Source organism: Lonchura striata, chromosome 1, assembly GCF_050655825.1.
Source record: "Lonchura striata isolate lonStrDom1 chromosome 1, ASM5065582v1, whole genome shotgun sequence".
Classification (NCBI taxonomy): Eukaryota; Metazoa; Chordata; class Aves; order Passeriformes; family Estrildidae; genus Lonchura; species Lonchura striata.
This window is the reverse complement of record NC_140703.1, coordinates 91,128,815-91,149,339: the sequence shown is the minus strand read 5'-3', so window position 1 is coordinate 91,149,339 and position 20,525 is coordinate 91,128,815. Positions and strand designations below refer to the sequence as shown.

The following is a 20,525-nucleotide window of genomic DNA, read 5'->3' as shown; positions in this document are numbered from 1 at the left end:
TTCAGTAAAAACTCATGATGTAAATGACCTGTCTGTCCTAGAAGCAGCTCTGTGACATATTTTTTGTACTTTGTTATGGGTTAATGTAGTCTGCCCAAGCTTGTCCTAAGTTCAGATATATTCTGAAGCACTGTTGAGCTGGTGTGGGAAAAAGAGAGGGGGTAGGTGGTGTTTAGGTGATATGTTGTTACTAGTGGAGGAAATGTTACCTTTTGAAAAGGTCTGATTTCCTCTATGCAGGTAACCATTGTGCTTTTAAGAGGATTTTCAGGCGGAGTGACCTAGCCCCAAACAGTAGGATTTGCAGTATTTCAGGCTAAAATATTTCCAGAATCTCCCAGCTTCCATAAAAAGAAGAAACAGGCAAAGTTGTTTTGCTTTTTTGATCATTTCTTACAAAGGTTTCCATCATTATGCACATTGCTAGGTACCTTAAATAACTAATAGTGTGTCTAAAAAATGTGAAGTAAAATTAAACTTCTGCATTATGCTTCCAGACATCCTGTTTGAATCCAAATGTTTTTTGAATCTAGTCAAAGTTGACTGTTTGCTGTTGTCAGAGTTCCTGTCCTGACCAAGGCACTTTTAGTGCATTCTTTTCTCCTGGTGGTGGTGTTTTGTTCACTTATTTTGACCCTATGAATTAAGCATTTCTTGACTTTATCACCTGAAAAAGCAATGGGAGGGGAGTTTCAGCACGCAGTATCGTGGTGTGAATTTTGTGCATGCTCAGGACTTGCCATTCAGTTATCTCTACAATCTTAAAGAAATTGCATTTGGCATTCTGGAGTTACCTGGAAATCTTGGTATTAATGTTTGCTCCAATACTCTGGATTAATTTAAATACTAATTAAAATCTGATACTACCTTTGTGGCAGAGATTTGCATCATCTGCATACATGTGTTGTAAATAAAAATACACACCAGTTTAAATGCTGTGCATATTAATGGTGTTTTGTGAACTAGATTTCTTTCTTTTCTTATACTACTGAGGAAATTCTCCAGAGCTGAAGCAACACTTCAGGTTGCTAGGGAATGTTACAGGACAATTTTTCTTCTCCTTCCACTTTCTTCATCCACTTTTTCATACCAGCTATGTTACTCTGAAGGCTTTGGTGGTAAGAAATGGGCTTGGTTGTGATACAACAATCACATTAAGTGATAGTTTTGGAATTGCCTTAAAATAGCTGAAGTGTTGAACTATAAGCATTACATTTCAGCTGTAAAATTGTAGGTTGTGTTCAGGAACATGCATCATACCCAAAATATAGACTCAGGTGATTGAGGCTGTCCTTCCTAGCTTGTTTAGGAGCTTTAGTGTTTATGTAATTCATATCGCATCATCACTGTTTCTGCAAAATAATTCTAAAAATCTATTAGTAACAGAGTGTTAATAGCATTTTTTTATACAATTGACAGCATATATAAATAAAATTCCTTGGACCCAACCTCACTGTAGGGTATTGTAGCTTAAACACATCATAGATGGATCCAGTGTACATAGTGCTAGTAATGCTGCTGTGATTGCAATTCAGAGGTTTGGGAACAATTTTGAGAGTTAATGATCTGTGAAATACATGGGAAAGAATATGAATCAGTAAGAAAGTGACTATTAGAGCAAGGAATGCTGACAACAATCAAAGTAATTTTGGCTGATACACTGGTAAAGATTTGTGTCAGGTCACAGTGATACCCCTGCTACTTTCTGGACTTCCCCAGCAGAATTTTTTTAATTCCAGTTGTCTGCTGGAGAGCAGGCATTTGTAGCTTTTCCTTTCCTGATCTTTTATGCAGGGAGGTCTAACCCATACTTGCTGTTTAGATAGACTCTCAAACTTTACAAAGAAGGAAGCACTGGTAATTAATAGAAGAAGCTTGCCTGATACCCTTGTGAATTATGGACACAACATACCATATTCAAATTGTTTTGATTAAAAGAAACTTGGTATTTGAATTATATTGATCTTAATTGAATTATATTGATTCTAAGACAGTCAACACAAGGAAATATCCCTTCTTTAAAAGCTTATAAAATTAAAATATGTCTTTTTAAATTAAGGAGTTATTATAACATCCTTGATACCCCTGATAGTTCCTGGACCTGGGATCTCTAAAACTAAATCACCAGCAAAGATTCATGCTGAAAACCATGGACAGCTTTGTTTTGCAAGGGAGACTGCATAATTAATACTGCATTTTGACTGACAGCTATAGAATAGTCTTGAGTACTTATTCAGAGAAGGTATCTTTGTAAGCAATAACAGCCTTTCCTGCTTTTTTACTGTTTCTTTTTATCTGTACAGACACAGTCTCTGTGAAGAAATTCATACTGGTAAATAATAGAGTGAGGTGAAGTGTTTTGCTAGTCCACAAATCTGCATTTTATGATCTTGCTCTCAGGCTCTTTTTCTGGATTGCTCAAGGAATTTTTTTTTCTGATCAGTCTGCTGTAGGAAAGCATTGTCTTAAACTGTGAGGGCAGAAGACAGGTAATCAAATTTTAACTCAGCATTAGTGATAGATCTCAAGATCTCCTACATTTAGCAGTATAAATATGAGCCAGAGAGGGTTTTTTTTTTTCTCTAGCATGGAATAAACTGCTGTACATTACTTACTGCTGCAAATCTGGTAAGTAATTGACTTTGATAGTGGGTATATGGTAGCAGTAGTCAGTAATTACTACATGTTATTGATAATATTCAGAGTAATAGGACATAGCTAAGGCAAAGTTAATACAAAAAGGAATAGAGTTGCTCAGAATAATAAAAGGATCACTTTAATTGAGATTTTCATTAAACAGCAAAAGGAGACTTAAGACAATTTTTAAGTTACTGGCTCCAAAATCTCTTTGTCTGTGGAAGAGTTTATTTTGAGGAGACAGCTTCCAGTTTTAAAGGGGCAAATGAAAAATTAGCTGCATAGAAAATAGATTTTTCAAAGCAGTAGGCTGCAGGGAAAAGTTTTACTAGATGATACTATAAATAAAATGTTACTCATTTTAGAAGACATCATTACAGTGGGATGAGGTGAATAAATTGAAGGGAGAAGAAATAATGGGTTCATTGTTACAAGAGTAAGTGCTTATAGAGAATGTGTTGTTTTTCTTTTCTAGATCTCTTGCTAGTTTCCAGGCAATACTGGAAAACAAGGCTGCTGCTATAGCTTGTGCACTGCAAAAGTCTTTTTGGTCAGCATTGTTTAATGAGTTATTTTTATCTTGAATACTAGCTTCCAAGTGCCTTATTTTCTGCACTTGTTATTAATGGCAGTACCTGGAAAGCCCATGTGAAATGCAACCCTTCCCTGAAGAAGTCAGTGGCCTTCTTGAGATAAAGTGCTGGGCAAAATAAAGGCAGGAGCAGCTCTGTAAGAGTATTTCCAAATGCTCTGAAGGCTTCGGGAATGGTTCTGTAATGTGCTGCTGGAGGTATACATTTGAAATATTATACTGCTATACTTTTTTAGCTAGCAAGAAATAAAGACTATGTTCCCAGCTGATGCATTTTGCATGTAAAGGGACTTCTGCTCTTTCCAGAGTCTTTTTTAGCAGGAAGGACCCAGTGGATGTTGTGAGATTATTTTTTTGCCTCTGTTGTGGATACAAGCTTATTGGACAAAGACTTTGTTTCTTTTCCTGTAGCACAATAGTTACCTCCCTTCTTACTGTTAGTTTACCATTTAGTTGCAAACAAGGTTTGATCATGACAAATGAAATCTTACCTGCAGTTAAATGGAATTGAATGTTGTTTGACTTTCTCCACTGGGAGGTGTTGGGCTTTACCTGTACTACCTAGTGTTTCTGATTTCTCAACATCAAGTAATAGCTGATGTATTTAATGTCCCTTTTGCCTGTCTCTCACCTGTGAAAAGCTAGTTCTACTGCTTTCACAAAACATCTTTGAGGATTTGTTTATGAATCACTTAGAGACCTAAGAGAGAAGGTCACATTTTCCTGCACGTGTCTCTTGTATGTGAAGCTACATTTATTTCCAAGAAAAATGTGTTTCCAGGTCTTTTCTGAGTGAAGTGTGTGTGAGCTGCAGCTTTTGGCCATAGATGTAGTGACAATGCACTTCTTCCACATGCACCCTCTTCCAAGATGAGAGCAAGCATTGGTCTATGCCTTAGTAAAATACATGGAAAATAAAAGATGTTCTGTGTACCCTCTGAAGAAATGTTACGGAAGGAATATTTGCAACTCCAGAACACTGTGTTTGTGATTTCAGTTGAATCAAAGCACACAAAGTGTGCTTCAGACAAATAGACAATTTTTTTCCAGTAACTGATACAAGAATGTCTTTTTCTGGGATGTGGAAGGACTAGGCAATTCAGGAGGATACATAGGCCTGTACTGAGGTTGATACTTTCTTCTCTACCTTGTGACTGTCATGCTCAGATGGTAGCATCTATCTGTTTACAGCATACCATATTGCTCTGAGCTCAGCAGTGTTCCATTTTAACTCACAAGGGCCAAACATCCTTCTTGTAGTCTTTATCATAAACTGTGGCTTGTCCAAATGAACGTGTCCATCAAAATAACTCGAGAGATTACTTCAGTCTGCAGTCTATAACTGTTAAAATGCTTTGTCCAGAAAGGTTCCAGTTTCACATATTTGATGCATTTTGCTTTGAAGATTTGCAAAGTATTCTCTAGAAAGAGCTTCTGGAAATTATGAAAGTGCTTTCTCAGAAAAAACTACACCATTGAAGACTTTGATTGATAGCCTAATAAGAAGGGCGCTAGAAAACATTGTGGCTGTGGTTACAAAACCACTTTATGGCCTTTGTAAAATATACTTCTTTGACATGTTCAGCTTTTCTAAAGTATGGACTTCTGTAATCTATGGAAATGCGACTATATCGGCTGATTGTGAGAGTTCACTTTTGTGTGCAAAGAAAATAGCTAAGTCCCAGGTGAAGTAAGTTGTTACTGGAAGGGTATTATTGAAACATTTTTAAAGTTCTTAGTAGAACAAATGCACATGCTGAAATCATGAGCTGTTCTAGCACTGATTTAGATTTGCATTACAAATACTGAGAGCTAGTATAAATTACCTTGCTATATCCACTACATTTTTCAGGAGGGCTGAGGAGAGATTTGAAGAGCTTCATTATTAGAAAATAGTGCATGTTAAAGCTGAAGGAGGGATTCTTGAAAAGATTTTGTCAGGGTAGAGTTTACACTTTTAGGAAGATAGATGCTTTTATTAAGGAAGTAACAATTCTTTTTTCTTTGGCTACAGGAGGGAGTTGAAGTGAGGGTTGCCAGAATATTCAATACTTTTGGTCCTCGAATGCATATGAATGATGGAAGAGTTGTCAGTAATTTTATCCTACAAGCCCTCCAGGGAGAACCACTAACAGTAAGTGATGACCTGGTGATACGAAGAACCATTCACCTTTATATCTTGTCCTGATGTGTTGCAAATGAAGATTTTAGACAATACTGATGTTCCCCTCTTCCAAAATGTAGTGGTCCCGTATACCAGACTTAAATGTGTGAAAGTACATGTCTAAAGATGTGCTCTGTTGATGGGGTTGATCTTTCCCAAATTGCACTATTTGTGCAATTTGCACAAACATTTCAGCATTCTTTGTATTGATGATATAAACAAAATCCAATCATTGCCATGCTGACTAAACTTCAGCAAGAATGTAATTATAATAGAGGTTACAATAGAATGTTCTGCCCGACATCACTTTTCTGTCAGAAATAACTGTCTGATATTGAAAATTATTAGATCTGAGAAAAGAAGTAAGGGGAGAGTTCTTTAGCTGACCAGGTCAAATAAAATGAATTAGCAGCAATAAGCAGTGACTGAGGCGTAAAAAAAAATAATCATTCTTTTATCATCACAGAATTTGGCTGACAGGAATACCAAGTATGTTGATCTCTTTAGATACTCTATGTATTTGGTCTCTCAGTTCAGAGCTCTTGTTCAAATGGAGTAAATAATCTCTTGAGAGAGCAGTGTCACTGAGTTGTAGAAATTGTGGCCTGTACAAACATGACGATAGTTGTTTTGTTATTGTGAAAGAGAGATTATTAAGAGAAACTATACTGTATTTTCCAGCCATTGCCTATATATGGGAATGATAACCACATGAGTGACCTTGCAAAAATCATGTAAAAATACATAGTTCTGTAAAACTTATCCCACATGCTAAAAGTAAAGCTAAATGCAGGAAGTTCTATATAAGTACATAAATATGCTTCCTGTTTGTTTGGGAGTCCATCAGGCTGTCATAGTGCTCCTGGTGCATTCCTCTCTGAATCAGTTTTAGGGTAAAATCTTAGACCCCTGATCTTACGCAGTGTGTGCTGAAATAGGAATTCTTTTGGACTCGGAATCAGCATTGGAGAGCACAAGGCATACCAAGTAACAGATGGCCTGTGTACTGCCCTTTCTGTCCTTGAGGAAAACAAGCATGCTTTCTTTTTTGTCCTTCCTTTCTGTTGCAGCAGGTTGATAGTAAAATGTGTGAGTCCTCAGTTAAACTGAAATGTTTTCACCACTTAAATGTGCCTATCAATAGCTTTCAGAATGGAAGTATTCATGTTCTAGAGAGTTTAGTACTACACTTGGTTAAACTGTGAAAAAGAAATGGTATCAAATACCATTCTGTATGCTGCAAGTATACATTAATGTCTCTTTGAACTTCAGCAACTTGCTCCAAAGTACCAGCATGTAACATGAGGAGACTTCTTTTATTCCCCTCTAAGGTTTTGATACAAATCTGTACAGGTCACTTTGTGAGTTGTATCATCTAGAAATTACTCTGCTTCCTATTTCCCTAGATAGTAATATTTAGAGCCACATTGTTTTTTTTTTTTTTTTTGTCCTGATTGCTTTAAACACAGCACTGTCTCTAAAAAAATTGTTGAGAAACCACTAACATTTAGTGGTCTTCTTGAAGCTGTCTGTTGTTAATGGACAAGTCAAAACTTCTCATCAAAACCACATCTTAGTAGTCTGAAGTTTGCTTTAAATGTTTGGCACTCTTTTCTGGCTGTGAGTGCAGGCTGCACCTTCTTTCAGTGTTCCAGAAGAGGACAAAGCATCACTCTGTCCTACACCCCTGAGAAGGGTTTCCTTCATGTAGAGTTCTGATTAGCAAAATGCCTAGGGATATGTTTACTGGAGACAGATCCAAGAGAAATATGACCTTCAATGAACTGATACTTTGGCAAAGGCTCTGCAAGCACTTTTTTTCCATTCCTGTAACATTGAGCTTGTGTTTCAACTGTTTCTTCTTGAGATGGTTTTCTAGAATGGTAAGGAGAAAGATAATTGGGCTAGAAAGGTCTTCTGTATTTATTAACTTCCCTATTTCTCATATGGTTTTAGGTCTACGGACCTGGAACTCAGACAAGAGCTTTCCAGTATGTCAGGTAAGCCTTGTTTGTTCTGGCTGATAATATACTTCATGGTTCGGTTAGACTGGTCAGCTTTGTATGCATGTGCATTTGCTTTACTTTTAAAAATCATTTTTTAATACAGGCACTCAAAAAACCATGCACCCATTGAAATCTGATTTCAGCATTTCTCAGCTGCCTGATCTGCTTTACTGGAGCTCTTAGGATCCAGCTTTACTTTCAGAAGGGAGACATGGAGTTCTTTAAAAATATCAAGAAGAAAAATATTAATTGGTTTAGAATTTTATTTGAGGTACTAACATGCTCTTCCAGAGACAGCAAGTAACAGACAAGCTTTTAGTGCTGTATGGTTTGTCACTCTTTGCATTTTAATGCAATGCTGCCACCTCGTGTCCTTGGGACTGCTGTGGTTGGTGTGCTGACTGTGCACAAAAAAAAAAAAAAAAGCTAAAATCCTCTGCTGGCCTTCTGGGTTGTTTTAAGCATTCTTGGCTTGAAAATATTCTTTCCCTTTGCTGAAGGTAGTATCAATGGTAATAGATGTTAAAGAAACCCCATCAGGTCAAAGTACCCATTCCTTTCTTGATTATAAGTCATAATGAAAAGGATCTGGATTTCTGTGTCTAGGGCCAAGGTGCTACATCTGTGGCTAATAATCCAACATAATTTTGGGTTATATTGCTGGGAGAAAGTAACACCAAAATACTGGTTTTTAACAAACTTGGTTTAAGAAATTCTGAAAATGAGAAGACAATTCAAACAGCAGGCTGCAAAGCAGGTGGTAGTGTTATGTTCCTCTGCATTACAACTTGCTTTATTCTGTTTGAAATTCATTGGAAATCAGCCGCCAGATGTATTTGGATACTGGAGAGAAGAGGAAATATTAATAAGTTTTTAATGAAAAACTCAAGAAAACATGCACTCATATAAATCTGATTTCAGCATTCCTCAGCTGCGTAATCTGCTTTACTGGAACACTTGGGAGCCAGATCTCTTCTAGACCAAGAATATTATTTATAGAGAAGTGGAAATTTCCCCAATCTGTTCTTCCCTCTTTTACAGTGATCTTGTGAATGGGTTGGTGGCATTGATGAACAGCAATGTCAGCAGTCCTGTCAACTTGGTGAGTATGAGTGCTCCACTCTCCTGAGTTACAGTGCACTGGTCAACACCACCTGTGTTTTCTTCCTTGTCACTGATACTGATTTGTAGAAAAAATAAATGGAACAAAAAAAGGTCTTTCCATTATGAAGAATGTGTTCTTCCATGTACTGTCTTTCTAAATAAGAAGACTAAGACCCTAGATACTGAGATCTTACAGTTCCAAGAACAGGATAAAGTTGCTGGAGTTTTTCACTTGTTTTAGGAAGGTGTATGTAATTAGAATACAAAGGGAATAAATGTTTCAGGGAGACATGCAAAATGTGCCAAGAAAATGATTGAAGACTGATTTTAGTGGGGAAAAAAACACTGAAGGAATACTCAGCTTTAGATAATTAGAAAAAATTTCATACTACCCTGGATTCAAGGAAAATGTGATAGTATTTTATTGTATAGTTCTGTAATATTGTAAAATGCTTGGAACTTAACTTCTCTAGTAAGATTTTGGTTCTGACCTCTTTGTTGTCATGTTTTTCTTAGTAGTGAATTTAAGAATAGAAAAAGTATGCATATCCAAAGTAATTTCTGGTGTATGCCAGAAATCATATACTTTTGCCAAATCATATACTCAGCTCTGCAGGGCAGTTGTTCACTAGATTTTCCTTTTCTCCTGTGGCTATGAATTAATTTCTGTGTTTCTATCCAAATGCTGATATGTTTAAACTCTATCACATGCTTTGTCTTTAGAAAACTCAGTATTTAATATGTGTCTTAAGTGCTCAGCTGTTGGTCAAACAAGGTGTGGTAGAGTTTTGAAACAAGGAAATCTAGGGATGGAGGAAATTGAGTCTGAAGATGAGCTAATCCTAGCAGAAAGTGTTCAGCATATGATTGTAAAATATTGGTCAGGAAATTATGTGCAAGTTGGTTAAAAAAAAAAAGAAAAGGAATATTGTATAGGAAAGCAAACAGCCCTTACATACTGATATGTAAGCTGTAGTAGATTGAGAAACAATTGTTTGCAGCTAAATGAGTCTGGGTTCCTAACTTTGGATAAACCAAGAACTTACCATACTTCTTCATGATACCGCAACTGGGCACAGTCCTTGAATCCAGATTTCCAAATGATGCGGCTCTGTGGGCTGCTCAGTGACACAGGCCTTTACTGTAATTTCCAGCTCTTTACAGACTGGGTTTTTTTGGGGCGAGAGGAGAGGAGGCAGGGAACACCACCTCCCTACAGACACTGAATTATCAACATGAATACAATGGAGGACAAATTTTCTGATGAGTAAGGAACTTGTCAAAGTTGGATTTTTTTTTTTTTTCAATAAAGTAGAATAAAGCTTAAAGTCTAGCTTTCTCAGAGTTTAACCTGCCCCTGTTGGAACTATGTCTAGCATGTTGTAAGGTGTTTAATTGTTATTGAAATGAGCATCTCTTATATTTGTAGGGAAACCCAGAAGAGCACACTATCCTAGAGTTTGCCCAGTTAATTAAAAAACTTGTTGGTGAGTACGATTAGTAATTCTTTGTAAAGTTTATGAAATACTTATTGTCATCAGATAATTATTACTTGATTAGTGTGTGTAATATGTAGATAATTTAATTAGGTTTGGATTTCTTAGGATTAAATGCCTTTGATAAAATTAATATCATTAAATATTAATAAGATAATCCAAATCATCTCAATTATCTGTAAACTATTGCATGAAGAGTAGAATGAATACATTTTCTGTGTATCTAGGCAATCTATACCCATTAATTTTTATAATTTTTAGACAGATTTTTAGGTTGTTTTCGCACAAGGACAATACATAAATGAAATGTAAAATATTTGAATGAAAATGGCCTGCATGATATCTTAGCTGCAAGAGAGATACTTCAGGAAGGTAGTTCTTCAGTTTTGCAGGCTGTGGTCCTTCAACTATCATTAAAAACCTCATGCTGTGTCAACAGTCTTCCTGTTCTTTTCACTGTTTCTAACAGTGATTCTTGAAAGGGTTGACATCACCTGGGAAGAAAACACTGTGGCTTCCTCTTCATTCTAGCTCTGACACCTGTAGCAAATCAGAGCTCTCAAGAAAGGAAGGAAATGGTTGTGCTTGGTCTTCTAGTGTGGCTCCCTAATGTGATGAAACATCCTGCTGCCATTAGCCAAGGGCTTTTAGTCTGTACATTCCAGAAGTGCTTCTGACAGATCTGAAAAAGACGAGTGCAAACATATAACACAGAAGCTGATGCATGTGTTGTTTCTAATAAAAGACTGTTCCCTCTGGAAAACTTTTGTAAATTCACAGATCATGGAAGGAAATCAAACAATCACAGCACCAAACCCATCAGACACATAGATTGTCACCTCTGTTTGTCTGTTCACAAACAACTTGATGTTTTCCAGTCCACTCGGGGAGGCAGTTTAGTTCTAAAATGGCATGTAAACTATTTGCTAGATTTGGGTAGAAGAATTGGCCTCTTTCTATGTGTTGTTCTGAGGAAAGGCAAATGCTTGGTTATTTAAATCAGACTGGAGATTATGGGCAAAAAGAAATTGATGTCCTTTTGTAATGCCAAAGTGCTAACAATCATGGAATGATTGAGGTTGGAAAGGACCTCTGGAGGTCACTTGATCCAACCCCTCAGGTCAGGCAGGGTGACCTAAAGCCAGCAGTGGGCCAGGACCATCTGCACATAGCTTTTAAGTATCTCCAAGGGTAGAGACTCCACATCCTCCTTGGGCCATATGTGTTTCAAGTTTGTGCCCACTGTCTCTGATCCTGTCACTGGGCACCACTGGAAAGAACCTGGCTTTCTCTTCTTAATCCCCCTCATCTGGGATTTATACACATTGTTTAAATTCCCCATAGCCTTTTATTCTCCAGATTGAAGGGCCCCAGGTCTTTCAGCCTTTCCTCATATTCCAGTCCCTTCATCATCACCATATGGCCCCTTTGTTGCACTCGCTTTGTAAGTCCTTGTCTCTCTTGTACTGGGGAGCCTAGAACTGGACTCAGTTCTCCATATGGATCTCATCAGTGCTGATTAGTGGGAAAGCTGATCTCCCTTGTCCTGCTGGCAGCACTTCTGCAGCCCAAAGATAGCATTTGCTTTCTTTGTGGCAGGCACACATGGGTTTGTATTCAGCTTGGAGCCCACCAGGACTCTCAGTCCTTTCTTGCCAAGTTGTATTCCAGCTTTTTGGCCCCCAGCCTGTACTTCCCCAGATTCGGGACTTTGAACTTGTTGAATTTCATGAGGTTCCTGGAGCCCTTTCTCCAGCTGCCTTTCTTGAAATCTGAATGGCAGCACAGTGCTCTGGTGTGTCAGCAATTCAGTATTGATCCAGCATTAACCCTTGGGTTATAGCACGAGTTACCAGTCTCTGATCACCACCCTCTGGGCCTGACCATGCAGTTTTCAGTCCTTCTCACTGCTCATCCAGCACTCAGTGAGGGTGTTACGGGATCAAAAGCATCAGTAAAGTCAGAGCAAGTGATATCCACTGCTCTGCCCTTTACTGCTGAAACCTTCCTCAGAGAAGGTTAATAGACCGGTCTGTTAGTGTAACTTAATTTTTGTGAATCCATGCTGAAATCTTTGTGAAATGCTTTGTGAACCCATGTGGGACAGGTGGATTGCCCAGTTGTTGCATGCAGTGTAGCCTGTGTCTATGCAAAGCATTTCAGTGATTGAATTATGGAGCAGAGAGGTGCAGAAAGACCTGCTGCTCTATTTGGTAGAAGAGATGCAAATGCAAAGCATAGTGCATAGCAGATGATAAATCATGGTGTCTTGTTTAATAGGCAGTGGGAGTGAAATCCAGTTTCTCTCAGAAGCACAGGATGATCCTCAGAAACGAAAACCTGACATCAGAAAAGCCAAGTTACTGCTTGGCTGGGAACCCGTGGTATGTACAGATGAATTACTGTTGCTGTTTGGTAAAACACCAGGAGGCAGAGCGTCCTGAAGGGGGGCACATGATAACAGTACATTTCCCTTACTGGAATATCTGCCTAATGCCATCTCCAGAACAGTTTTAACATTTTAACTTTTTCATATGCATATTATGAGATGTTTACCTTTCTGTAAGCCAAATGAATCATTTAAATTATATGGTGCATAGTTACTTACATTACCAAGTCCATAGCTAATGGGTTTGCTGGTGTTGCTGCAATCCTCATTCCTGTTGCTGGCAATAGGAGTTGGTTTGCTTGGAGAGGTAAGATCTGCCTAATTCCTGGAAAAAGTGTGACTTTCATAGCTAGCTCTCAGTTCTAACTAGCAGAGCTGTTTGTAGCCTTCTTTAAATTTGAAGACAAAAATCATTCTGGTAAACATGTGCACCTACCTAATAAATGTAGGCCTAATAATAGAAAAGGATCCAGGTCCTTCTGAAAAGATTCACAGAGACACCTGATATTGGTAGACCATGTCTGACAGCACAAGGGTGATAGCAAAGTGTTGCAAACTGTTGTATTTCTGGCATTCTGTGTTTGGCACAGGCAGTAAAAAAACTTGCTCTGAAGTAGTAGTACAGAGTTGGTACAGCAAGGCAAGCAGTTTGTGCTGCTGTTTTTATCTTCCTGTACTGATGATGGTGTCAGCAAGAATGTCAGAGCATATGGCTCCTGAGAAAACAACAACTCTGTTGTTCTTGTCTCTATATTCTGTGCCTGTATTTAAGCACTGCAATTTGTAGGATTACAATTATTTGTATAGGATTTAAGACTATCAAATGAGATACTGGATGCCAGCTTTATACCATGCTGTGAAAGGCTCTTTAATCCTTACAAACAGAGGGGACTTAAATGCTGGGTGTTTGTCTCTTTCAGTGCATTAGGAACTGAAAGTAGAATTATGCATGTCCGTTTTGGTACTAAACTGACCCATCATAACCATGTGTGAGATTTAAATTTGTTGGGTTTTTCAATTTATGTCAGAAAATATATGTGCTGTTTAAAAGCTCAGCTGCGTCAGCAGTGAGGGGATGTAACCAGCATGTGGTGCTGTTAATACTTAGATTGGCTAAGAGTGAGATTCCTTGGCTCCCTTGTGATAGCTGTTTTAGAAAAAGATACTGTTGTGAAATGAGCTGATGTGAACCTAGAGTGATATGATTCTCTCCTCACTTTTGGGAACAGGTCCCATTGGAAGAAGGTTTGAATAAAGCAATTCATTACTTCCGTAAAGAACTTGAGTATCAGGCCAACAATCAGTATATTCCCAAACCAAAACCTGCAAGGATGAAAAAAGGAAGAACAAGACATAACTGAAGACTTAGTTGGACAGGAAATTCCCTGCTTGACATTTGACGGATGTAATTTTTTTTTTTAATTTTTTTTTGAGAGAGACTTTAAAACAGGTATCATGAAGAACGAACTGGAATTTCATTCTGAAGCTTGCTTTAAAGAAGTGGATGTGCCTAAAAATAACATAAATATTCCCTTTCCCTGCAAATCTTGCCTTGCACTTTTTAAATCTGTCTTTTTATGTAAAATAGAGTAGAAGCATCTTTTAGTATCTTCAAGTTTTATATCTTGATGTGAGATCATTTTGTTGTGACTGTCCTTGACAGTTTTATTTACTGGTTTCTTTGTGAAGCTGATGATAAACACAAATGGGATGGAAAATGCCAATTTATTTATAAAATGGGTACTATAAAATATGAGATGTTCTACTATGCATAAGAAAAAACTAGTGGTATTGTCAAATGAGAGACACATCTGCATATAGAAGAGTTTAAAAGAATTCTGTATGAGAGCTTTATGTATTCTTTAGAGAAGAGATTTTTTCAAAGGTTTAGTTTTAGTTGTACACTTGAATTTGAGATATTTTCATTGATTACCATGGATAAGGATATTTTGAATCACTACTGTGTTGTGCGTACTCTGGGAATAAAGTTAATGTATTATTGGTTACAGTGGTTGAATATGCTATTTTAATAAAATACTGAAACTTCTGTTTACTAGTTTCAAGGTTTCACTGTGGGCATTTCTCTGGATTTACACATCTGTGGATTTATTGTGTATTGAATATGAAGTAACAAACTGTAAATAATTCACTCAAAGTTAATAACTTTGGTCTTGCATTGCTTGTCTCCTAACAGATGTATAGTATGGGCTGCAGGATGTTTGTTGAAATAGATCAGACAAAACCATCCTAATCTATTTCAATTCAGGTAGTTGATAGTGATGCAGGAATAAAATATTTCTTTAAACCATGGAGCTTAACTTCAGCCTTCCTGAGGGAATACTGAGGAAGTGTTTCTATTTTAAGTAGTTACTAAAGTGCCAGTAAATGCTTTCAACTTTGGTAACTGTGCCTATCATCTTAGGAAAAAAAAAACCAACCCAAAAAACCCAACAAAAAAACAACTTCAATTCCCCTTATTTTTAATAATTCTCCTGGTTTTTAAAAGGTATTTTGGCTTAGTGCCACTCAAAATTTAAAATACTGAACCTCATCAAGCAAAGTGACTTGACTTTATCTCATTAGAGCTTGATGTTTTTATTAGCTTTTGAGTATCTCTAGGTTGATGGTAAATTGGGAATTACCAGTAGCAGTGATGTTATGCCCAGCCCTGGGAAGACTCTGAGAGCAGTGTGGCATTTAGGACCCTTTGTCTGAGCTGTCTGCCAGTGCTCGCGTGGCTTGGAGTCCCATCCAGTCTGTCTGCTAATGTTCCCAGTGACTCCAGCAGTGCATGCTGCATTCATTGCTGTGCTCTGCCTGGAGTGGGGCTGCAGGGATCCTTTTAAGACTAATGGGTTTTTCCTTGCTCACAAGTGCACGTTTTCTCCCATTGGAAATCTGCCATACTGCTGAGATGGGGAGCCACGGTGCATTTTCCTGTCTGGATTCAGAGGTGGAATTTAGATACTATGCATTACCTCCATCTTTTCACAGCCAAGCAGCTTGAGATCTACGTTTTTTGTATGAAGCCTTTTTCTAGGTCCTTGATCTGGGTTTTTATTCCATATTAAATTGCTTGGAAAGTACACCAGGGTGTGCTGCTTCAAATGTGCCTGTAACCTGTCATTACTGAAACACTCACAAAGCACAGCCTCTCCCTGTACTCAAAGCCACAGCTGGACATGTGTGAAAGTAGTGCCCACTTCTTCAATAGTTCTTTGGAGAGAACTGTAATCAGCTTCCAGCATAGAGGTTTTAACCCTTAAAACTCTTAAAATTGAGATTATATTTGGGGGATGATGCTCTTTCTCCTTAGGTTTCACTCCTCATGTAAATGCCAAAGTCTATAAAGAAATGGACGTGGTTATACCCCTGGTTCAACATTCAGCTCAGCCATGGAGAGTAAATGGCTACCAGCTGTTACTTCCAGGGCTGTTTTGGTTTTTTTTTAATCCAGTGCCTTCCATAGAAAGTATGTGAATTTGTACAGGCACAAGGATGCTACTACAGACTAGCACAAAATGTGTGTGTTCAAAAAAAAAAAAAAAACCCTGGGGAGTCTGAACCTTTAGATACAAGAGAGAAGTATTTAAAAGCTCTTTAGGTTACTTCTCAGCCTGACTTCCTTCATAAAAGGAGCAGATTGAAGAGAGGCCAAGTGGCTGGTACCAGTACAACCCATCTGTGAGTGTGTGTGATGCCTCCCACTGGGCCCGAACAAGACTGCGGATTTCCCACTTTCCTTGTACTGCTTCTGGATTTCGTTTCGGAGGTTCTTGATTCAGCTCCCATATTCTTTTTTAATAGTGTCTTCCAGCAACAGGAGCTGAGGTAGCTGTTGCCCTTAGGTTTTGAAACCAGTGACGTGGGGCTGATTCAAACAGCATGAATCATGTTCAGAGTCTGCTGATGCTTGAGACTGAAAGTCTGGGGTACTTTGAAGTTGTCTGAACTGAGTCTTCAAAAAGGCAGATGGAGGTTTGCTTGTTGGTGCTCTGCTCCTGTCTGGAGTTAGACCTATCAGCAGGAGAGAGGCATCAAGTGTGCTGGGAACCACAGGTAACAATGAGCTGCTGCCTCTCCAGAAGAGCCACTTTTGATGGAGGGTAGCAGAATACAGCACTGAGAGCTTGGAAATACTGAATTGGGGAGTAAATGAAACTGAGACAAGCTCTCGGGTTTTTTTTTTTCCATTAGAAAATTTGAGAATTGGAATTTTCTATTATCATCTGGTCAGGCAAACAAGGTAAAACTAACGACCAAACTTGAGGTGCCTATTTACTCACAGTGATCTGTACAAATGGGCAGCTCAGCTGGTGCTGGATGCAAGTTCTCAGTCTCTAGAAATACATGATGCAGCAGAGGGAACTGGCCGGCTTGGTGCTGCTGAGTGGAACCAGCTTTCCAGAAGGAAAGGTGTGCAAGGCACCCATTGCCATGCATCTTTTGATCCTCACGAGTAGGACCACTCCTGCTGCTGGAGGTTACTACAACACAAGATCAACTGTTGGATTTTGTTATTTATTTCAAGCATGATGTACTTCTCCTTTCTTTCTCTATGTAGGCTGCTAAGGAGTATTGTCAGCCACATTGCTAGTCTACAGAGAAGCTACAGAGGGGTACACAGACCTAATTTGTTTTAAATAGTTCCATGAATATGTAACCTAGAGAAGCCTCATGCCTAATTTTTTGCTATACGGGGAAATAATGATCTGTACTTTCTGTGTCTAAGGTGTTTGCAGCTTCCCTTACCCTATATAGAGTAGTGGGTTTAGTAGCCAGTGAGTTCACTGCCATCTGGGTATTTATGTGTCTTAATCTATTTTTTTCAATAAATTTTTAGAAACGTAATATATTGGGGAAAAAAACCTTCACTTTTTGCCAAGATTTGAATTGAGTTTCAAAGTTGAAAGAGGCATAATTGCCTTAGAGAACAGGCTACAGAGGGCAAAACAAGGCTTCGATTAGTTTGATGGATTGAGCCAGTCCCCAGCCTTACTAGTATTGAGTTTAATGCTACTTGAGGCCAGGAAATCTCTGAGGGTTGTTAGGGGCCGGTCCACAGGAGAAGGTACTTTGTTAACAGCAAGGGAACTGTGTACTCAACACTGCTAGCCTAACAACCATACAGCCCTTCCCTGAAGTTGCTGGGATTATAGCTGCCACAAATCCATAGTTCCTCTGTTAAGGGCATTTCCCTGTGTGGGGATTTCAGGTGGCAGAAGGGAATACCTGACTTGCAGTTCTTGACTCCATAGAGCTACCATGAAGAGCAGCAATAGTTCTGAAGCAAAACAGGGCTCTTTTCTATGTGGCAGGAGGCTCCTGAATGCAATTCTGAATTAACAGGGAGGCTTTCCTAAAATAACAATTCATATTTCTTGCAAAAAAAACCCCAAATTTTGGTTCTCTGTTTCTCATCTCTGTCCTTCTCTTGCGTATTTCATAATAGCAGTTCTGACAAGTCTTTATGCATCTTGGTTTGTTGCCATGTACAGCCTGGGACAGGCACTAGCTTGTTTATTCTTGCAGTGTTTTCCCTAGATGCTGACATGCTCTTCAGCAAGGAGCAGCATCCTCTGAATACTCTGCTCCCTGCCATGGCTGAAACAGCTGGAAGGTCCAAAGCACAAAGTCACAGGGAAGAGGGGCCTTAAGTGGTGTCAAAGCCATGCACAGCGATCTGGGCTCTGTCCACCCCACTGCAGAGAGAGCTGTTTTAAGCAGGAAGGGGGCTGCCCTCACCTCACAGAGCTATTGCTTTGTGGTGAACAACCCCAGGCAGCAGCAAAGTGCCCTCTCAGCCACTTTCTCTGCCTGCCCCAAAGGGAGAGTTGTAGACAATCAGATGAGTACTTGTAAAGGCTGAGGCAAGAGCAGTTTAATGAGTGAAGTAAAGAAGAAAACCCAAGTGATGCAAAGGCCACTCACCATCTCTCCCAAGCAAGCCTGGTGCTCACACAATCTCTGAGAAACGGCTTCCATAGAAGGCAAAACTCCCACCCTCTTCTTCTTCATCTTCACAGGTTTTAGTGTTGAACAAGTCATTACATCATTTGGAATTGTCCAGTTTGGGTCAACTCTCTCACCATGTACCCTCCCAGCCTCTCACCCACTCCTAGCCTTCATGCTGGAAGACGGTGTGGAAACCAAAAGCATAAACATTTGTGTTCTGCCTACACTGGTTTAGTCACAAATCTAAATCATGTCATATGTGTTGTTATGTAGAAAGGCAACTGTCCCACTCCTTAACCCTGCAACACAATATAATGGAAAAGATTTTTTTTCTCTTCTTAGAGAATTCAGAAGACAAAGACCGTAGATTTGGTTGTGAGCCTGCAAGGCACAGCAAGCTGTAAGACTGAGTCATCCTGCAGGAATGGACAGAATTTACAAAGGCCTAGGGAGCGATGGTCTTTATTTACAGCACTTTTTTTAATTCTTCCTTATTCCGCGGGTCTGAATTCCCAATTGGAAATTCTGGGAAATGATGGAAATTACCAACATGGTTCAAACGTTGCCAAATTCAGTGCACTTTTTGGATAATACACAAAATGAAAGTATTCTTCTAGGAATAGGTGTTTCCCAACTGTTCAGAAGAGTCTGTGCTTGCCTCAGAATGTGATTATTTCGTATTTGGAATAAAGGCTCTTCTACCAAGGAAATGCACCAGTTTAAACTAGTTAAACTGGCAAGGATTCTGGAAACACACTAGTTTAAACCAGTTAAATTGGCTTAAGGATTCTGCTGAGATTAAGCCTAGGAAAGGCTGAGGGTTTGGAGCATATTAGGCCAGAGTGGATCTGTGTGTGCAGAGAAGTGACCAACATGTTCAGTTTGTCTCCATCAGCAAAGAGCTGTCTCCTGGGAAGTGTTCCTGCAGGGAGCTGTGTAGTGTTGTCTGCATCTCACAGACATCAGTCCACCACACAACAAGGGCTTTAAGCAAAAGATTAGGAAATACACTCAGAGTTAAGAAAGTAGTGAAGCATAAAGAATGGTGTTGCCATTATCCATGCTTTGGAAATTTCTTGTAAGCTTTAGATGAGAGACAGCTAAAGCATCTTTGCTGTCTTCTACAGTTGGTAGAACACATTTAATCTTTCTTTATTCTGATTCTTCAGTTCCAGAAGTCAGAGAAGGCAACCTTCCTCACCTGCCCCTTCCCAGTCCTCTACATTTGTCAAGTGCAAGCAGTGCTTTCCTCTGCCCAGCTTCTCCTGAAGCCCCTGACAGCTGAACAATCCCTGACATCTCCCTCCCAGGCTGATGTTGCTGGGATACAAAAATTGGTTGTGTTTAGGGATTCTTAACATACATGGTGCAATCAACAATCCCCCTTCAATCCACTGTGTTTCACTAACAGATGCCTGGTCTCTGTCATAATTTTGATGCTCAGCCTAATGTGCATGTTTCAGTCTGAACTGGGGTAGAGGGAATTTTGCAGTCTGAAATTATGATGTCAAGGGATTGCGTTGGATGCTGTCTGACACTAACTTAATTTTAAATAGCTTACTTTGTTGTTTTATTCCCTAGTTTGAGCTAGGCTGAAAGCTTGATGCTAAGTGGGATGGACACGAAGGGGAGTATTCAGCAGAGATAACCTTTGGGTTATTGTGCCTGGGAGGGGTTGGGGCCGCTCAGGTTGTATGCTCTGTGCCTCAGCAATTACTGCTGAAGTCAAGTTCCTGCCTTGAGCCTTTTCCCTGGAGGATCCTTTCACAGGCTTTGTAGGTAGGCAAGCTTGTCTGCACTGAATTTAGCTTTTGTGAATATCTGTGTCCTTGACCCAACAGGAGCTGCAGAAGTGCCAAGTCAGGCTTGGAGGGCTGCATGCTGTAGGTATGGAAACGGCAGAGAAGGCAACAAAGCAGCACTTCAATTACCAGGAAACCTTTTTTTTCTTTTCTCCCAAGAATAATTGGATTTATTTGTTAATATATATGTAAGTGGGAAGGCACATCTTAAATGTACTAGCTAATGTTATGTATTCTGTATGCCAAAGTAGATGATGTAATGTAATTTTGCAATTGATGGTAGGATAGCAAGAGGAAAAAGCCCTTTAAAAAGGAATCTGTATTAATACAGTTGGAATTAAACTTGCTGTTATGAAAACTACTAAATAATGACAACCTGA

General features: G+C 39.0%; 1 protein-coding gene across 4 annotated transcripts in view; it reads left to right on the top strand.

Annotated features, from left to right (window-relative positions):
* The window catches only part of UXS1 (UDP-glucuronate decarboxylase 1), a 54,941-nt gene extending 40,506 nt beyond the window's left edge, over positions 1-14,435 (top strand). For all 4 annotated transcript variants that reach the window (XM_085583128.1, XM_021538064.4, XM_085583147.1 and 1 more), the window contains 6 exons: positions 5,244-5,363; positions 7,350-7,393; positions 8,441-8,501; positions 9,933-9,990; positions 12,280-12,383; positions 13,618-14,435. In XM_085583128.1, coding sequence (XP_085439254.1) covers positions 5,244-5,363; positions 7,350-7,393; positions 8,441-8,501; positions 9,933-9,990; positions 12,280-12,383; positions 13,618-13,749 — 519 coding nt within the window. In that variant the 3' untranslated portion in view covers positions 13,750-14,435. The remainder of the gene's footprint in view (positions 1-5,243; positions 5,364-7,349; positions 7,394-8,440; positions 8,502-9,932; positions 9,991-12,279; positions 12,384-13,617) is intronic.
* Positions 14,436-20,525: the final 6,090 nt, after the last annotated feature.